General features: G+C 39.1%; 1 protein-coding gene across 1 annotated transcript in view; it reads left to right on the forward strand.

Moving 5' to 3' along the window:
* The first annotated feature begins 1441 nt into the window (after window positions 1-1441).
* Window positions 1442-19503, forward strand: part of LOC112113484 (POU domain, class 6, transcription factor 2) — a 388658-nt gene continuing 370596 nt past the window's right edge. Inside the window, exon 1 of the mRNA XM_026654065.2 lies at window positions 1442-1546. Coding sequence (XP_026509850.2) covers window positions 1442-1546 — 105 coding nt within the window. The remainder of the gene's footprint in view (window positions 1547-19503) is intronic.

Here is a 19503-nt window from a genome sequence, read left to right on the forward strand (position 1 = left end):
CCAGAAAATTCAGCAAAAAGCAGGACCTGAAAATATGATATTTATGCAATTTTCATCTTTCATGATCATACGTGTGTTTTATGACTAACAAATTTATGTTGGAGATTTCCAAGTGGTTTTTCTTAAAGGCATAAGTGGCATTACAATACCTTTTGAAAAAGAAAATTATTTACAAAAAACTAGTAAGAACCTTGTTTTAACTGGAAAGGGTATGATACAAATATTAGACGCAGGTACTACTTTTTACTCTGACAATTATTCAAAACCAGCTTGTTTACAGGAGTAATGTAACTGGAATTTTAGAATGAGGACAAAAAGATGAAGCTAATGTTTATGTTGAACAGTAATACTGCAAAAAACGTATAAGGGCTGTTAATTTAATATATTGCCAGATAGCCATATTGATTCTGAAAGGGTTAAAATGCTACTGGGGGGTTACATTAATGTCACCCTTCAGCAATCACTGGCCAATAATACATCAGCAATCAATGCTGTAACGTGTTGTTCATAACACTCAGCTTTTGGAGACAAGTGCATGATATATTTTGACAAGAAAGAAAAAAAAATAGTTTTGGAAATTCTTGCAAATCTTAACTCAGAAGGGAAGATATATGAAACAAACTGCTTCCATTAGAAAAAATGGTAATGTTTGCCATCATAAGTAACAACATTTTATGTCAGTTCAGCGGAGCAGTGAATGAACCAAAACTCTGCTAACCTTCAAAATGAAAAGGATTCTGTAAGTAGGATTTACATAGTTTGAATATTTTATATTTTTAGTGCTCATCACAGTTCACACAAACTCATACTTAAATATGTATTTCCAATCAGCAAATGTTCAATGGGTGATGGTGGGATACAATGAGGACTATTTTAAGCTTTTAGGTAAGGGCACCAGTTTCACAGTCCCCCCCGCCTTTTTTTTCTTCTTCTTCAAGTTTTTACTGGTTTCAGATTACTTGTATATGGACATAAGAGGCACAGCAAGACTGTTCACTTTGACAAAAAAAGAAACTTAAAGAAATCAGTCAACCCACAGAAGAATAACAAGGGAGAAATAAATAAAAAGAGAGAACACAAAGAGTTAAAGTTCTGACCACTGTATCCATGCATAAAATTATATCACATTATCTAGAAAGTTTAGGCTTAAAAAAGAAAGCATCAGTTTAAAATACCTCTTAGGTTTATTAAATCTTTAGGCTGAAGATTACAGCAAGTGTTTTGTCTTTGGTGAGTAGCTGTTTGTCTCACTTTATTTACTTGGTATTGGGTATTTGTCAATGTCATTTCATATCTGCAGAAAATTCATACGTTATATGGAAGTATGTATGTGTGTGAGTGTGCTGAAGGTCACATGACTATTTCATCCTATTTGGTGGAGCAGCTTGACTTTTTTCCCTTGCTTTTGGTGATGGTTGTGAGTGCAGAAGTTGATTGACAGATGCATGCCAGAAACCCCCATTCTCCTTTTCAAAGACTACATATGATGGATTGCGATCTTTCAGCTCAGCAGGACACAGGGACCATGCAAGCTGTAATTGGTCAGGTATGGAGTCAGCCATTTCTCAACTCCCCTTTTATTTTTTTCACAAGGGTCTAACCATATGATTCACATAATTCATATTTACAGTACCATCTTTCTATCTGTATCTTCAGCTACCAGCAAGTGTAGTGCTGAAAGTGAGAAAGGCAAAAGACCATATTAATCTGGCCAGGGAATCACTAGTTAAACCTAAAAATGTGATGCTTTGCTTTAATAATCCCAGTTTATAATTTAGTCTGAGCTTTGTCAATATTTATTTATTAATTTACCTTTGTATTTTGTCTCAATATACTGAAGTAGAAGAAGTGAAGAGTAAAAGTATTATGTTTACTAAGGAGTTGCTTCATATTCCTAATGCTGTTCATTATTTCTATATTGGCTGTATTTTTATACTAGAGGCTGTGGATTTTTTTGCTTTTACTCCTAACCCAGATAATGTGTGATTGAGCTTGGTAAATGTAGTAGTCTTTGCTGCTGCAGAGGGGCAGCCTGCAAATTAAACACTGCCACAATCTGAAAGGTCCAGGTGGTCTGCTCGTGCTTCCTAATGCAATCCAGCACAACAGCTTTAATAAACAGCTCTATTTAGTTCTCCCTCCCTGTATCCAGGGAAGTGAACTGGTCTGGGGCTGCTGTGATGAAATGCCAGAAGAATATCTCTCTGAGGCCTCACAAGCTGATTTTTAGAGCTTTTCCGTTTTGTCGTCTTTGTCTTCCAAATGGGTCAGTGAGTCCTTCTCTTTCTGTTTTGTGATTTCTGATAAGTCTGTAGTTTTATGTGTGTCTGTTTTAAATGTTCTGTTTTGAGCTTAACCAGAAGAGAGAAGAATCATTGTCTTTTCATTTGCCTTCAAATAATAACCTGGAGTGGTGGTGAAAGAAATGATAGTGTCCTGCTGTATAGGAAGGGCTGTTTCCCTATGAGTGCAGTAGGAGTGGGAAGAGGGTGTCTGGTGTTTTGCTAACAAAATTTTAAGTACTCAACACTTTCTCATTAACCATTGACTCATAAATCTGTCTCTGGTAAAGGATATTTATGAACTCTCAAAAGTTTGTTATTTTTTTGCATATGTTTCCAGCATAGTGAACGCATGCTGCTAAAGTGATGGCATAGTATTTGTGTTCCCTGTATGTTAATACAGTGGTGGAAAAACACACATCTTACTATTTTCAACTAAATTACAGCAAAGCACTGAAGTCTCTCAAAGCATATGGTTTATTAATATCATCATATCCAGTAATGCACTTTTAGATGGAAAATGTCAGATACGTAATACCATGTTTACCACAGACTCGTATTGCTTTAAATATTTTAAAAATAGAGAATACATTTTTTATTAAAAATCTCCCAAACATTAATAGGTTTCTGTTAGGCACTTAAAAAGTGGCACTTTTTTGGCAGTATAAGATTGCCTGAAAAAATATATTTTGGAGAGTGCTATTTACCTTTTTGTGGCAACTTGTTCAGTGTTAAATAAATATATTTTATGGTATTAAAGCAAATGTAACAATAAGGATTTACATATGTACTGTTGATAGAAAATGTAACTTGAAGGCTTGAAGAATCGCAAAGCTTGTGATAGCTGCAGTATCCTCATTAATGTAACTTTTTCCATGTATAAGTTATCTATATTTTATTTAATGCTTGTTATATTTATGAAAGTGATTTTTGACAATGGAATGAGTTTGAAAATGTTACTTTTGTGTGTAATGTTTAATTTTCCTCAATTATAAACAAAGTTAGGTGAATGTTTGAAAAAATATTTATAGTGTGCTGTTGTATGTCATTTTCCAAAAATCAATAATGAAAGCATGCACTTAAAAGAAAAATACATTTCACAATTTTAGGAACTAACTTTCTTTTTTTGTTTTAATTCAAGAGTATTGTTAATCAAGTAATTAAACAGCTTATGTTTGAGTTATAAATGTGTTCCAAGCATTTTTGCATATGTATGTGTGGATGTATGTGCATATAGGATCTGTACATTTATACCTATATATGTCTGTTTACATACATACAGTATTTTCAAGTCTATTTATTTTAGTTTTCATAAATTCTTCTCTTAAATTTTTTATGAATAGCTACATGCTAATGCAGAATAAAGAGCTACAAAATTAAAAAAGATTTACCCTTTGATTAGAACTGCTGATATACGTTTTTGGTTTGTTAAGTAAAATACATTTTAAAATTAGGAAGTATAAAAATCATTTTAATTAGCTCATATTAATGAAAATAGAAATATTAATTTTCCTGTGGGTCTAAAACATTCAGCTAATAAAAAGAGAAAATAACTATCAAATGACATGACCTAGATTTCATAAAATCTCTCCAAAATTACATGTACTGTATATCCTTTATTACTGATAAATCATAAAGCTATGAATATTCTATACATACCAGTATTTTAAAAAATGACCCTTTCATTTGCTCCCATCATAATACTGGAAAAAGTTGTTCTTATGAGTTCTTGTTAACTTTCAAGGACTAAAAATTAAAACTTTAAAGAAATGTTTACCATTAAATCTTTTCATTTTGGAACAATATTTCTCTCTGGCTTTAAGAACCAAATTCTGTTGGTGAGGGCAATGCTAGGCATATTATTGCAGTGCTAATCATTATCTAGTAGCTGGGTTTACTGGCTCCCAGAATTGCTTATATACCTTCCCTCTGGATTTTTCCTCCCCCAAGCAAGCAATTAAGCAGCCAAGTACTCTGAAGAACAACCTCCTTGCGTAGTGTGTCAAGATCTAGAAGCTCATTGCTCATTGTGATTTTGATTCATAACTGGAGTGTTTGGAATCAAACCTGATCTTTGACAGCTACCTTCCTTACATGCTGAACCATAATAGCAGTTTAAAATTATTCTCCTTTTATCCTTATATAAGAACATTTAAGTAGATTCTGAACCAGGCTTCCCCCTTTACCCTGAGATTGCCGAAACTGGTTACTAACTGTGTCATCATCTAATTAATTATGCTGTATCTTTCTACCTTGTGTGTTCACTAAATCTTTACTGCACCTTCTTTTATTTTTTTATTTTTTTGTTGCAGACCTGAGCTTGTGAGTGACAGGTTAGTTCATCAGCATTACAGCCCTCCTGTTTTTGTCTCATCTCATGCAGACAGGTCACTGTGTCCAATCACCCTTCTGGCTTTGCTGTCCCCAGGGGAACCAAGGCCAGCCTGCCATCTTGATCCAGAAGCCTGAGGGTCCAGGCTGGCTGCACATTTGTGTTCACTGTTTTTTGGAAATATAGTAGAACAGAGGGATATGAAATTAGATGGTAATAAAAACAAATGAAGTAAATTAGGTGAAAATCTTCTTCAAATAGGCAAGAACTTGTCAATATTATTAGTTTGTTTGGGTTGCCTTTCTTAACATCAGCCATGTTTATATATTTCAATTATATCCTCCCATATGGTCTCATAATCTAACAAACGCTGTATATGCAAGAGTAAACACATGCTCTTTTTCCATAGAGAGTTTGGCTCAGAAGACCAATTTATGAGATTGATATCTCATATATTGTACAGCATAGCTGGGTCCTCTTTGGTTTTTACTTTGTTTTTAGTTAGTTAGTTTGTTTGTTTGTTTGAATTATTTTAAGCAGTGGGATACCTTGGAAAAGAAGTCACTCATTTCAGTGACTTGCTGGTCACTTTTTACAAGATTGATCTAAGTGTCCAAATTAGTGGGTTTTGTTTTGTTTTTTAATACTGATTAATGCATTTCCAGCAGGCTAATTTTTAACCAGTGAAGAGTATATCTATATTTTAGTTTGTCTTGAACATTCATTAAACAAGTCCTTGAGTACTCCTACAGAGAATCTTTTGCTGTTCAAATGTGCATTCCTTTTGGAATCTGAAGGACACATAAAACTTTATTCTTTTAACCAAAATAATCTTATGCATTTAAGCATTATAAACTTATATTAAATACATTCTAGGAATAAACCCTTTTTCTACATTTTGGGCCATTCCTATTCTCTCTGGCAAAATTAGTCCCATTGTGGTGAGTAGAACTACTTGCATGAGTAAGGTATCTGACCCACTGTCTACTCACTGACCTACTAGTGGAGAGTGACATCATTGTCCTGTATGGCTTCCAATAATTGAGTTCTGTCATTGGAGAGAGCAAGTGAGATGCTTATGGACAGGTAGACATTAAATCTTGTTTTCAGTAGTGCTGAAAACAATGTAAACAGAAAGAATCATGTCTAAAAACATATTTTTAATATTTATGTACACTCTGGTACTCTGATAATGAAGCATTCCATCTCCACAGAAACACACTCTTTTTATATGCTCTCCAGTACAGTGTGTCCTTAAGAATTATTGTTGTAAGGAGATGGAGGAATGTGGCTGTAATATTTTACAATATAAATATTTGTTGTAGAGGAGTTTGGCTCTAGTTAATTTAATATATGTAAATTCTTTGGTCCTTGTCCTAGATTCCAGGAAAAGAATGCATTTCACTGTTCACTTTTCCTTTTACAGTGCAAAAGATGGATTTTTATCATTTTCTTGCATGTTTAAAATTATTTTCCTGCTTTCACACCAAAATCAGCTTTTAATTGATATCAGCCCTCTAAAAACGTTCTTATCAATATTATTTTCTTTCGTAGTGCATTTCTTTTTCTCTCCTTTTCATCTTGTGTTGTGTCGTCTGGCCTATTACTTGGTGGTTGAACCCATTTATGAAGTCAAATGTTTAAAGAGCAGTGATTTAATATTCCCCACTATTTTAACTAAAGAAAAACAATGCACAGCATATGACCTTTAAATTGCTGGGCATGCTACAATCCTTCAGTTGTGTAGATGTTTATCTTCTGGCAATGCATTTACATTCAAGTACCTTTGCTGTGGTTCCTTGATTCTAGCCTGATAAACTGAATACCAGTCTGGGCCACTTTTCTTATGTATAGTACATGGAAGTGACTGCGTTGAGCCTCTTATCTTACATTGACCTGTAGCTGTAACAAGGCTTTTATTTTTTGCCTCTGATCTGGACTGAAACTCAAATGGAAGAAAATAAAAGACAGATGAAGACAAATGTATACAGCTTTTCCAATGCAAGAGGAGGGCATGGTAAAATATCCTCGCGCTGGTGAAGTACTTCTCTTAGTGGTGCCTGTTTGTCACGCCCCACTTATTACACTATAATTACAACAGCTCTGTTGCTGTGTCATTCTGGGGGAGTCTCACTCTGAGAGGCCTTGATTTGGCTTAAGCATGTGCATAAGCCTCATTGAAGTCAATGAGAATTCAGCATATGCTTTAAGTTAAAAACGTGCTTAAGTGCCCTGCTGAGTTGGGACCCAAATCCTTACTCACACGAGTAATTCTTAATTGTTCAAGTAGTTCTATACAACACTGAACTCAGTGAAACTACTCACAAGAATAACAGTATGCAGGATCAGGCCCTGGCTGCCTATTTGCAAACTGTCATTGCTCATAAATTCAGGGAAGTCTGATTTAAATGCCAGCTAAATAATTACAATACAAACTGTTGTATAATTAGAGGTGATTATTAGGATTAAAGAGAGTAATTTAAGGCTCTTGAACATTTTTATTTTTCATGAATGTCAGGGCTACAGGTAAATGGACTATAGCTTCAGGCTTTCTGTTTTATCGCTGGCTTTGAAACCTCTCTGATATGTAGAACTATGTCTTCAAAAGAGAGAGATTAGCTGTTGATATTTGCTACTGATTCTCTGTTGACTGGTAGTGCTGTTGCATAGGAGAGTTTTATCTAACTGTGAGATCAAAAGAAAATTTTGAAGATCAAGAGACTGTTCTAAATTCCTAGCTATTTTGAAAGTGATGGGGGGAAGGGGGAAGCTTTATACCAAAGCACTCTCTTCTGTCCAATGGTATAAATGACTTTTCTTAAGCAATGTAAAATAAAGATCATAGTTATTGAAAATGAATAATTCCACTATTAAAGATATATGTTCTGTTCATGTCTTTTATACAATTTCTTGGCAAAATTAAGTCCTGAACCTGCAAGCCCTTAAGCACAGTCTTAATTTTACCCTCAGGAGTAAACCCATTGACTCCATTGGGACTACTCATGGGCTTGGAGTTAAGCATGTGTCTGTTTGGAAGGTTGGGGCCTTACAGCCAGATATTGCGAACCCTTACTCACGGTAGTTCATAGTCACAGCAGTAGTACCATTGCTGTGCTGCAAACTGTGAGAAAGGATTTACTCTGAAGTTCTGCTCCTGTTAATATCAATGATAGATTTTCTTTCACTTCACTAAAGCGATCTACAGCCAGTTTGGAAGTAAAAAGTCTTGATCCTGCAAATTCATATCACTTGAGTCATGTGATTAGTTCTGTTGACGCCGGCACTTGGACTACTTGCCTGGGTATTGTCTACTTGTAACTGCGGTACTGGGCTCTAAGTTAGGAGTAGCTCACAGACAGCAAGGAGTATTCCAAAGAGAAACAGGTCCTTAAGCAAAAGGGAAAAAAAAGTTAAAAACAAACCACATACTATTTCACTCACTGCTTCCATCAAGTAAATTTTGTTTTACAAATTTCAAACATTTTCAGGTATCTGATGCTTGTGTGTTTAGGAGACACAGTCGAGCTCTGTAATGGCGCTTCCAAAACAGAAGTATAATAAGGGCACAAATAATAGACAAAAATGCTTTTTAGTAACCCCCTGCTATGGAAACAAGAGTTTCATGCAAGAGATAATAACAGAGCATGAGCCTTTTACAAGCAGATTAAGTAAACTGGTGATAATGTGATGCAAAACAGCTGCTGTTAAACATATTACAGTAGATTATTATTGACATATCAGAATATTGTCCATTTTACTGAATTGTTTACTTCTTCAACTGCATGTCTGCTTATTGGGCCAGCTTTCGAGCTAAAAGCTAAGTCAGCTTTAGTTAGGCTATGTCAGGCCATACTCACACTGAAGTAAATAGGAGTTTTACTGGAACAAAAATCTAAATACGAACGTGAGGATTTAGCCCATGTTTGGAAGATATATTATTAAAAAAAAAAACAGATGGGCTAAGACTAAAGCAACAATATTTATGTAGGGTTACCATATTTCCACAATCAAAAAAGAGGACACGGGGGAGCCCCGCCCTAGCCCCGCCCCCACCCCTCCCCCATCCACTCCCTCCCACTTCCCACCCCCTGACTGCCTCCCTCAGAACCCTAACCCTCCCTGCTTCTTGTCCCCTGACTGCCCCGACCCTTATCCACTCGCATGGGTGGCAGGGTTGTAGAAATTTTGGTGTTGCCCAGAACCCACCCCCCCACACACCTGCCTAAGGCTCTGGGAGGGGGGTTGGGTGGGGGGAGGAGGTCTGGGGTGCAGGTCCTGGGCTGGGGATTAGGGTGCAGGAGGGGTGCAGGTTCTGGGATAGAGTTTGGGTGCTGGGTGCAGGCTCCGGGCTGGGGCAGGGGGTGGGTGTGCAGGAGGGGGTGAGGGGTGCAGGCTCTGGGATGGAGTTTGGGGGTGGGAGGCGGTGCAAAGGGAGGGGGTGCAGTCTTTGGGAGGGAGTTTGAGGGCAGGAGGGGGGTGTGGGGAGGGGGTTTGGGGATAGGAGGGGATGCAGGGGTGAGGGCTGTGGGTCTGAGGATGAGGGGTTCATGATGCAGGAGGGGGCTCAGGGATGGAGCAGAGGATTAGGGTGTGGGGGATGAGGGCTGGGGCTGAGGGGTTTGGGGCGTTGGAGAGGCTCAGGGCTAGGGTGGAAGGGCAGGGTAAGGGCAGCCTGTCTTCCCATTAGTAGATGGGGGACACTAGGACCCGGAGGCAGCAGACAAGGGAGAGGCAGGCGGGGGGGGGGTCCACGGGGGACGGGACGCAAGGAGGGGGGCTGGCAGGTGGAGGCCGGGGACCCATCCAACACTCCCCCGCTCCCTGACTGCTCCCCCCCCCCTTACCATTTTGGCTCCATGTGTTTGCAAAATACTCTGCCCGGTGGGTCGGTTTGTGTGTTACACAGGGCTGCAGACAGAGGGAGGGGGGAGCAGGGGAGGGCTCTGGCTGCTGGAGGCCAATGGGAGTGGGTCAGTTGGCCCAGCTGCCCAATCAGCAGCCGCACTCTGCATGGAAGGGAGGGAGGGAGGCGAGGGAGAAAAAAACCCCGAACATTTTAACCTTGTTACCAATTCCTCCCGGACGGCTATTTAGAGACGCAAAAGCCGGACATGTCCGGGGAAATACGGACGGATGGTAACCCTATATTTATGATTAGTTCTTTGTTTCAGAGTGTGGCCTCAGTCTTGTTCTCATTGTCCAAAAATCCCATTGTCCTCAGTTGGAGCCAAATCAAGCCTATTATTGTTTACCCATAATATGATGCAGATGCTGTCGGGCTCAATTTTCTTATATAGCTCACAGTAGAGAATTTTGCCTGAGTGCATACCAAACCCTACCTGTAAAAGGTGAGTAAAGATGTAAATAACATTGATATTTGTTTAAAAGAAATGTTTCCTTTAAACAAGTAAGTAGTAAAAAAGATACAGTAATGACTCTTGTATAGTTCTTGGTATTGGGCCAAACCCAGAGAAGGGCCGAATACTTGCATAACACCTGCAGTTCCCATTGATTTCAGAGGCCAAATCCTGAAAGTACTGAAAGTTCCTTAGTCCCTTTCTCAACCTGATCAGGCATTAAAATCTCAGTAGGGGAAGCTTTCATTTATTTTTTAATTTTGATACCAAGTGATAAAGAAGGAAAAATAGAAACATTTCTTGTACTTAAAGTAAAATTAAAGGAAATCCTCTCTAAAAGAGGAGTGGCTAGTACTGGTATATTAAACTGGTCTAGGGAAACACAACCACTGTAGGATTCCTTGCCAAATGTTTTACCTTCTCCACACCACGCCCATCCCACTTTGTGTACAAAACATGGTTCACATTCATCAGATGGATTATACAAAGCAGAAATAATATCTGCAAACAAGACTCCTTCAGTCCTTTGGAGTAAAGGTTGAAAGTTGTGGCAAATGTAAAAATGGCTTCTAACATGGATGAATAAAGCAGAGAACATCAAACTCATTTCACTTAGTGTCGTTCATGATGATTTATCATTATAGTCAGGGCAAACCGTGGTCTCAGAGCTGAAACAATTTTATCCATTTTTAAAAAAAAAAAAAACAGAATGTTCCAGCTTGGTTCTTATATCCTTAGGGTTGCAATATTGAATTCAGAATCAGGAAACTTAATCTTGCAGCCAGATTTGACAAGATGCTGGTTGAATGGTAGGCAGAAATGATGGTTTGTGGGGTGTAATGCCCAAGGTCAGACATGAAAAAAGGTAACAGGGTTTTTCCACCAGGTTTGAATGCAGTATTTACCTACCCTTTACCCTCACCAAAAAAGGCAAGAATTTCTTTGTGCACAAAACAATGAGCAATGTTCAAAGGTTTCACATCCAAGCTGAAGATATAAAGTGAGCACTCTTTAAAACAAGTATATGAGGAGAGTAACTGCTCTAAACATTAAGTTGGCTATTTCTTTGTGATGTTACTTATATAGGCACTGATTCGACATGCACTTAAGCATGTATATAATTCACACAAATAGTCTCAATGACATCAGGGAGCTGCTCGCATGAGTAAAGCTACACATGTGCTTAAGTGTAGGCAGGATTGAGGCTTTGGAGCCAAATTGGCTTCAATAGAATTGCAGACAAGCTGGGGGCACAAATTGGCCCTCAAACCCAATGTAATTCAGCATTTAGGGTTTGGGGTAGTTTGTGAAAATGGATACATTATATTTGAAATCTAAGAGAAGTACCAGTAATTTATTTTTGGTGTTCCAAAAAATATAATATCTAGATTTTGAATGGCCAAATAAAAAAAAATTACAAGATTAGAATTTCTTCCCTGCAAACATTGTTTTCAATTTACTATTAAACTCACAATGGATTCTGAGAAAATGGGAAATTGAAAGTAATTCCAGAATTAGGGAATTAGTGTTGCTTTATAAGACACTTCAACTAACAGCTAGTACAAACACTATATTCTCTTCTGTTCAGGTTCTGATACCGTGTGCATCACCGTGGTTATTAGATCTCAGCATTTACATTCTGTAATCTAGTGTTTTCTAAACCCTTAAATCATCATTTATTTCTTTAAAAGGTTATATCCAGCAATGGATTGTACTGTGAAGCACACTTTGTCTCTTTCATGAAGGACACTGAAGAAATGCATGCTGTTGTTGTAGTATTTTTTTCTTTCTTTTTACAAAGCCACACAATATTTTATTAAATTAAAAAGTGCATAGTGTGTATTGAGAAAAGAATTTGTAGACTTACATCATAGAATATTATGGTTGGAAGGAACCTCAGCAGGTCATCTAGTCCAACCCCCTGCTCAAAGTAGGACCAATCCCCAGACAGATTTTTGCCCTAGGTCCCTAAATGGCCCCCTCAAGGATTGAACTGACAACCCTGGGTTTACCAGGCTAATGCTCAAACCACTGAGCTAGCTCTTCCCCCATGATGTTATTCACTACATAAATTATTATAAGTTTATTAGGCTATGTACATTGATGTCTACTCTGGCATTTAATAAACACCAAAAGACATCTGCCAGGGTATTTTTTTCCTTTCCCAAGAGAAACGAAAAAAAAAGAAAAAAGACAATTTTCTTTAAAAAGTATATGATGGAAGTATATTCTAAGGGTCTGTTTCTGATCTCAGTTTTGCTGATATAAATAATGAGTAACTCCATTGAAGTCAATTGAGTTACACTGGTGCAAACATGACCAGCATCAGTCTCTAAACTAATAGGGTCAAATTCTGCAGTCTTTACTCATGGCTTGTCTACATGGTTCATCAATGCTCAGTACAGGGGTGTGTCTTCCCTAGTTCATTTTAACATTAGAGGGTACTTTTAGTGAGCACCAGCAGGATCTACATGGACCAGTTAATGCACTTCCAAAATCACACTCCTGTTGTGTGCATTGCCCCTCTGTGAGGACAAGCCCTCAGGTAAATCTCCCACTGAAGCCCAGGGGGATTGATTATAGACTGTATGATATGACCCACAAACAGCCCAGCAAGAACCAACACCAAACAGGAGGATGGGAGATCAGAAGAGAACACCTTGTGCTATACCACTTAATTGATGTTAATTTTAGCAGATTAATAATTCTCAATCAAATGCATTATGATTTTAAAACTAGTATGTTTTTGAGCTACCTACTCCACAGATTGCAATGGCTTAATTGATTACATTTGTTAACTCGCAGGCTTCAGTGTTGTTTCCCAAGACAACGGACAAAGGTCTAGTTTTTCAGTGGATTATTCTGTTAGTACTCCCAGATGTTAATGTTAATTAGAAACATTTTAAAATTTCAGACAAAAACTGGAAAAATATTGAAGTAGCTATTTTTTTAGGTTTGCAGTTGTCTTTAAACTTTTAAAAGCTCCCTATATTCCTTCTTTCTCCCTCATGATTAACCTCTTTCCAACAGACATGGCTCCCTCTGGAACTGTTCAGTGCTGCTCCTTGAATGAGGCTTAAGGGTTTCTACGGAGTGCTATGAAAATCTCTCTTTGGCGTTTTGAGTACACTGCCTCCACAGTGCTCATGTTCTCCGACAGCCTGAGAGAAAATTATAGGCTTGTAGCACCACCTAGTATTCAGGTTGCCCGACACTTCCCATTATAAGACCCTGCTTTCAGTTGCTTATAACTTTGCCAAATTTTAACTGTGTGCGTTGAAGAATTACATGCTAAGTATCTGCCCCAAGCTGAATTATTTTGGAAAATGTCAAGAACAAGACTTGAGAAAAATACATTGTTTTGCCCATATTAAAAAATTCTGGTGACCTTTTCTTTGAACAGCTCTAATGCCCCCATACGTTGGAGCAGGGACTTGATAATTGGCAGAGCAGTGTCCTTTTTTCAGGGGTGTATCTTTTGCGTGAAAAATGGACTTTGTATGTGCTCAGCAAAGACTTCTTAGATTTACCAGCTAAATTCCTTGAAGATTCCATCCACACTGAGCATGCTCTACCCCAAGATTGAGATTCCAGCCCACTACTTGTTTTACTTGCCTGTGAAACATTAATTCAGCCCCTTTCTGCATGTGCCTTCTGATACATGCTTTAATTACATGTTCACATAATATTTTTTTCCCACTGGACCCTGCCTTATTCCTTCTTTGGGGATGAATCAGGGTTGTATGATTAAGGAGGCTGTTGTCTGTAGAACCCCTGCTTCATTGGTCGCAGAAGTTGAACGGTGTATAGTAAATGAGGCCATGCATTGCAGGAAGAGAAAGAAGACAATTGAATACTGCCTTGCAGTACTGGATTCTATCTGTGTCTGTGCCACAGAGTTCTTACATGATACTGGAAAGTCACTTAAATCACTCTTTTCACAGGTGGTCACTAATTGTGTGTTCCTCTTTTTCTGGGTGCCTGATATGAGTCCATGAGGCCAGATTTGCAGACATGCAGAATGCTCACAACTGCAACTAAAGTCAGTGGCAGCTTTGCTTTGAACATATAAAATGCGATGTAATGCTAAGTACAATGAAAAATCAGGTCCTAGGTGTCTCAAGTTGGGCACCCAGCATTAAGCTCTCTGTGCATCAGCGCCCAATCAGCAAATCTGAATAAGAATACCCCCTTGTCTCACTGGGATGTTGTGAAAATTAATTTATTAATATTTGTGAAGCACTCAGATACTAGTGTTGAGCGCCACAGAAAAGCCCATGGCTTCAGAGCAGGGTATGAATAGTGTGCAACAAACAAGGTATGTGGCCACATGTTGAACAGTGAGGAGAAAACAAAATGTTGAATCGCTGTTGATTATAGCAGCATTGTCCCTTGTGTGAACTGAATGAAACTGGGCTCCTGTGGAAGGCTGCATAGGCAACCTTAAAGGTAGCATTTCAGTAGTTTTTTATGTGTAATAGTAGAGAAAGAGAGAGGGAGTATTGCATTGTATCAGTTGTTTCTAAATCACTCTCAAATGCATGTGTTAGATATTCTGGTTTTGCTACAGTGGTTGACCTTAAAACTTTTCCACTTTTGCCTTAGATAAATAGATAAGGTTCCTCCAGAATTTGCCAACACTTGGGTAACTCACTGTATTTTATCTGTCTTCTAATATGATCCCTTACCATGGTATCAAAGGCAACTGGGGAGTTTTTAAGGGTGACCATTGTATACTGAAAGTAACAGTCATTACTCAGTCCTTTCTCAGCAAAACTTTCATCTATTTCAATAGGAGTTTGCATGAGTAAGGATTGATGGCCTGATTCTCCGCTGCCTTGCAACTTTGCATAGTTATTTACATTCTTGCAAAATGTTAGGGTTTCAGGACCAGGTCCTTTATTTTTCCAAGTATAGTAGCTAAACTTTGTGTTCACTGAACACTGCTCCTTACCTTCAAAGTAAAAAGTTTCAGGTTATATAGAGAATTATCATTTTCAGTTGATTTTTACAGATATAATTGCTGCTTTCAGCAGCACTAAGCTACTTTTATTCTGACATTCTATCAATTTCCACTTTCTTGGGGGTAATTTTCTGAGAAACGTACTTAGCTCTCTCCACCCAATGTTATTTGCAATTGCAATTGTAATCTAAGCATAATTTAGTAGGAATATGTCATGATACTGAGGGGGAACTGGGAACAGACGATTAGCATGAACTGCTTAGTTGCATGTGTGTGGGGGAGATGTGTGGAGAGGGAAGGGGGTAATTGTCTGAAAGGGAATGTGAAGAGGACAGCATAAAGATAGGCTGGGAGTTGTTGTGTGAAGGGAGGATGAGGAGTGATTGGAAGGAGGGGGGAGTGTAAGAGTTGTACCTTGACTAGAATTGGGAATTTTGAAGGTTACTTTTTTTTAAAGAAATACAGTATTCTATCATTTTATTACAGCATATTAGTAATGGGTTAAAAACAGATGGTGGCCTGGCATAGGCTGGGGAAAATTGGGACTAATAATCAAGATTAGGCTGGGTGAAGGGCTAGATGAGACTACAGTAGGGGAAAATGGGCTAGGGATTATATTTTTATACATACGTGTTATATCCTTTCCCTGCATCTTTGTCTGTTCAGTGTTAGTGTTAGTCTCTAAATGCAGGGACCTATCTTAATGAGTGTCTCCAAAGCACCTAACGTATTTGTGGGTGCTACGTAAAGAATAATAGCTAACAGAAATGCAGGTGTAAAATCAGGACCTGCTCCTGATATCTTCCCATTCTTAACTAAAATTTTGCAAAAAAATTCTAATGGCTATGAGTATCAAATGTTAATCTCTTAAATTCCTTTATTCCGCATTAATTGAGGATAGAGGGGAGTGGGAGTTCAGGTGGCAGCAAATCAGGGATGCTACCATTTAAAATATTCTTGATTTTATATAACTTCCGACTATAAAGCAATCCTTAAAGGTGACTTCTTTCCAGAGTTGTTCTGTTAGCAAAGGTGAAGCTGGCTGTGCTGCTGATCCCCCCCAGCTGTGACTTAATGATTCTTTTGGAATTGCTTTAGTAAAAGACACTTTTGTGTTAGTATTGTTCAACCAGCTTTCACTTGGTCAGAGCCATTTTAGGTGTTCACTTTACTGGCATGGCCCTCAGTGAGATTGGAAAGATGAAATATTTTTCCTGGCCACCCACTTGTGCATCCCTCAAAAAATGATCTGGGGAAGGTGAAAAAAGAACTTTTTGTGATTTGTTTAACCATATTGTGTTTTACTTAAAATAATTAATAGCTCTTTGTTTTCTCATAAATACAAGGTAAATTGTTAAAAATGATTTGTGTATGCACACTCTCACGTGTATATCTCCTGCCTCAGCACAAGAGGATAGACTAGATGTCCTCTTAAGGTTCATATTACTGTATTATTTATGTGCTGCAGGCTCAGGTCTCTACTCACATGCACAGGTGCAGCCACCAAGGATGTCAAAGGCATTGAAAACCATGTACACCTCTACCTCGATATAACGCTGTCCTCGGGAGCCAAAAAATCTTACCGCGTTATAGGTGAAACTGCGTTATATTGAACTTGCTTTGATCCACCGTAGTACGCAGCCCCACCCCCCCGGAGCGCTGCTTTACCGCGTTATATCCGAATTCTTATTATATCGGGTAGCGTTATATCGAGGTAGAGGTGTATATGGAGACAAAATTGAGCCCTTTATGCTTTGTACTCACCATATTGCATGGGACTTCACTATTCTAACCCTTTTGAAACTGGGAACTTGTGCCACATACTGCACATCTATCTCCGACTACCATCATATTCGGAGCTAACATTAGATTATGGGCCAAGTCCCAGTCCCATTGAAATCAGTGGCAAAGCTCCTGTTGATTTTAATGGAACCAGGATTTAGACCTATATGTTTATTCATTGACATGTTCATTCATTAATCTGCAGACTCAAACATGATGATGGGATCATTTAAATCCTGAAGAGTTCAGCAGAAAGGAGGCTTTCAGTTCTGTCGTCCCCTGTAAATATTTGTAAGGCCCAGATCCTGCAGTGATCTTCATGTGGTTGGAGGCAGGGGTCCACTCATGCAGAGTTTATTGCAAAATTGGGGCCTACCATGATTATCATGTTTGGGATTAACTGTAACAATCTAATGCCACAACTAACACTAAGGGCTTGTCTACACCCAGCCGCTAGTTCGGCGGCTGGGAATCGAAGTTCTGGGTTCGACTTATCGCGTCTTGTCTGGACGCGATAAGTCGAACCAGGAAGTGATCGCCGTCGACTGCGGTACTCCAGCTATACGAGAGGAGTACCGCGGCGTCGACGGGGGAGCCTGCCTGCCGCGTGTGGACCGAGGTAAGTTCGAACTAAGGTATGTCGACTTCAGCTACGTTATTCACGTAGCTGAAGTTGCGTACCTTAGTTCGAATTGGGGGGTAAGTGTAGACCAAGCCTAAGAAATTTAAAAGATTAACTCTTGAAGTATGTACAGTGTAATGTCCCCTGGGCTCTTAAGAGCTATTTTGTAACATACTATCCTCAATTCAGTGTATCTGTTAGCTAATTATGATGTACAGTGGAAACATGAGATAATGATAAAAATATCTCTAATATTTTGAAAGAACTGATGGGGAGGGAGAGAAGCTGAGATGGGTTTTAATTTTGCAGCTAAGGACCTTGGTGATAGAGAGATTTCTACAGTGATTTAAAATAATAAATGCTGGACAAGATGTGTGCCCCATGAAAATAAAGTGAAAGTTGTGACATTTGAAGAAAAGAAATGATAATTGATTCTGGAGTGCCAGCAGTGTGATTGGCACAGTCACAAATAAGGACAATCACAGTCTCTGCCCCAAAGATGTGACAGTTTTATGGCCAGACTCTGCCACCATTACCAGAGTGTACTCTTCTCTGTGACTAGTTCCCTAAATTTGATACACAAAATGCAGGTCAGAAACATGATAAATTTGTAGACGGTTCAACAAAGTGTTGTTCAAGTATTTTGGGGGGGAGGGCAAAGGGAGAGGGTGGTACAGGAACTCCTCACTTAAAGTCGTCCCGGTTAAAGTTGTTTCGATGTTAAGTTGCTGATGAATTAGGGAACATGCTCGTTTAAAGTTGTGTAATGGTCCCTTCTAACGTCGTTTGGCAGCCGCCTGTTTTGTCCCCTGCTTGCAGGAAGAGCAGCCCGTTGCAGCTAGCTGGTGGGTGGTTGGAACCAGGGTGGATCAGCAGCCCCCCTATCAGCTTCCCCTATCAGCTCCCCACTCCCCTAAGTTCCCTGTGCAGCAGCTGCTCCTGCCCTCTGCCTTGGAGCTGCTCTCAGAGACTCCTGCTTGCTGTATGGGGGAAGGGAGAAAAAGGGGGTCTAATGTCAGGGTGTCTCCCCTTCCCCCCTGCTCCTGCACCCCGCTTACCCCATCTTCCATAGAGCAGGGGGACACACACAACAGAGGGAGGGAGCTTCTAGGCCAGGGGTTCTCAAACTGGGGGTCGGGACCCTTCAGGGGGTCATGAGGTTATTACATGGGGGGTTGCGAGCTGTCAACCTACACCCCAAAGCCCACTTTGCCTCCAGCGTTTATAATGGTGTTAAATATATAAAAATGTTTTTAATTTATAAGGGGGGGTCACACTCAGAGGCTTGCTAGTGAAAGGGGTCACCAGTAAAAAAGTTTGAGAGCCACTGTTCTAGGCAGTAGCTGCCATCTCAGGTCTCAGCAAGCTGATTTAATTAACAAGGCAGTGTACTTAAGCCTGGGGTCAGCTACTTAAAGGGGAAATGCACATTTTTTCTCTCACACACAGGGTGTGTGTCTCTGTCTGCCCTCCCTCCTTTCCTGCTGCCTTGTAGAGTGTTGTGAGAGTTAACCCTTGAGGGCTCAGTCAATTGCTAGTTAATTTAGCAGTAAGGCATTCCCTGGGAAATATCCCACCCTCTGACTTCACCACCTCAGCCAAGCTTCACAATCATTGCTGTGCACCAGTATTAAATTGTTTGTTTAAAACTTACACTGCGTGTGTGTGTGTATATATATATATATATATATATATATATATATATATCTAATATAGTCTTTTGTCTGTTGAAAAAAATTTCCCTGGAACCTAACCCCCTCATTTACATTAATTCTTATGGGGAAATTGGATTCGCTTAACATCGTTTCGCTTAAAGTCACATTTTTCAGGAACATAACTGCAACGTTAAGTGAGGAGTTCCTGTATCTATCTTTCCACTGAAATATTTAAAGGCTTCACTGGAGACCTGATTTTCAAGGATGGATTTGAATAGGGGATGGATGTCCTTTAGATTAAAAGGGGAGATTGTACCACAGATGAAACAGTAATTTATATAATTGTTTTTAAAAGGATGAGCAAAAAATGAAATTACTGTACCACATCGTACTAGAATGTAGTCTTCATCTTTTTATTTTCTCAAAAGCATCATGAAGACTTTGACAAAAAAGAAATGATGATGAAAGGCAGGTTTTTAAAAGCACTGAGCATTGGCCTAACTCTGCTCC

The sequence above is a fragment of the Terrapene carolina genome, unplaced genomic scaffold (genome assembly GCF_002925995.2).
Source record: "Terrapene carolina triunguis isolate 2854851 unplaced genomic scaffold, T_m_triunguis-2.0 Scaffold179, whole genome shotgun sequence".
In the NCBI taxonomy this organism is placed as follows: Eukaryota; Metazoa; Chordata; order Testudines; family Emydidae; genus Terrapene; species Terrapene triunguis.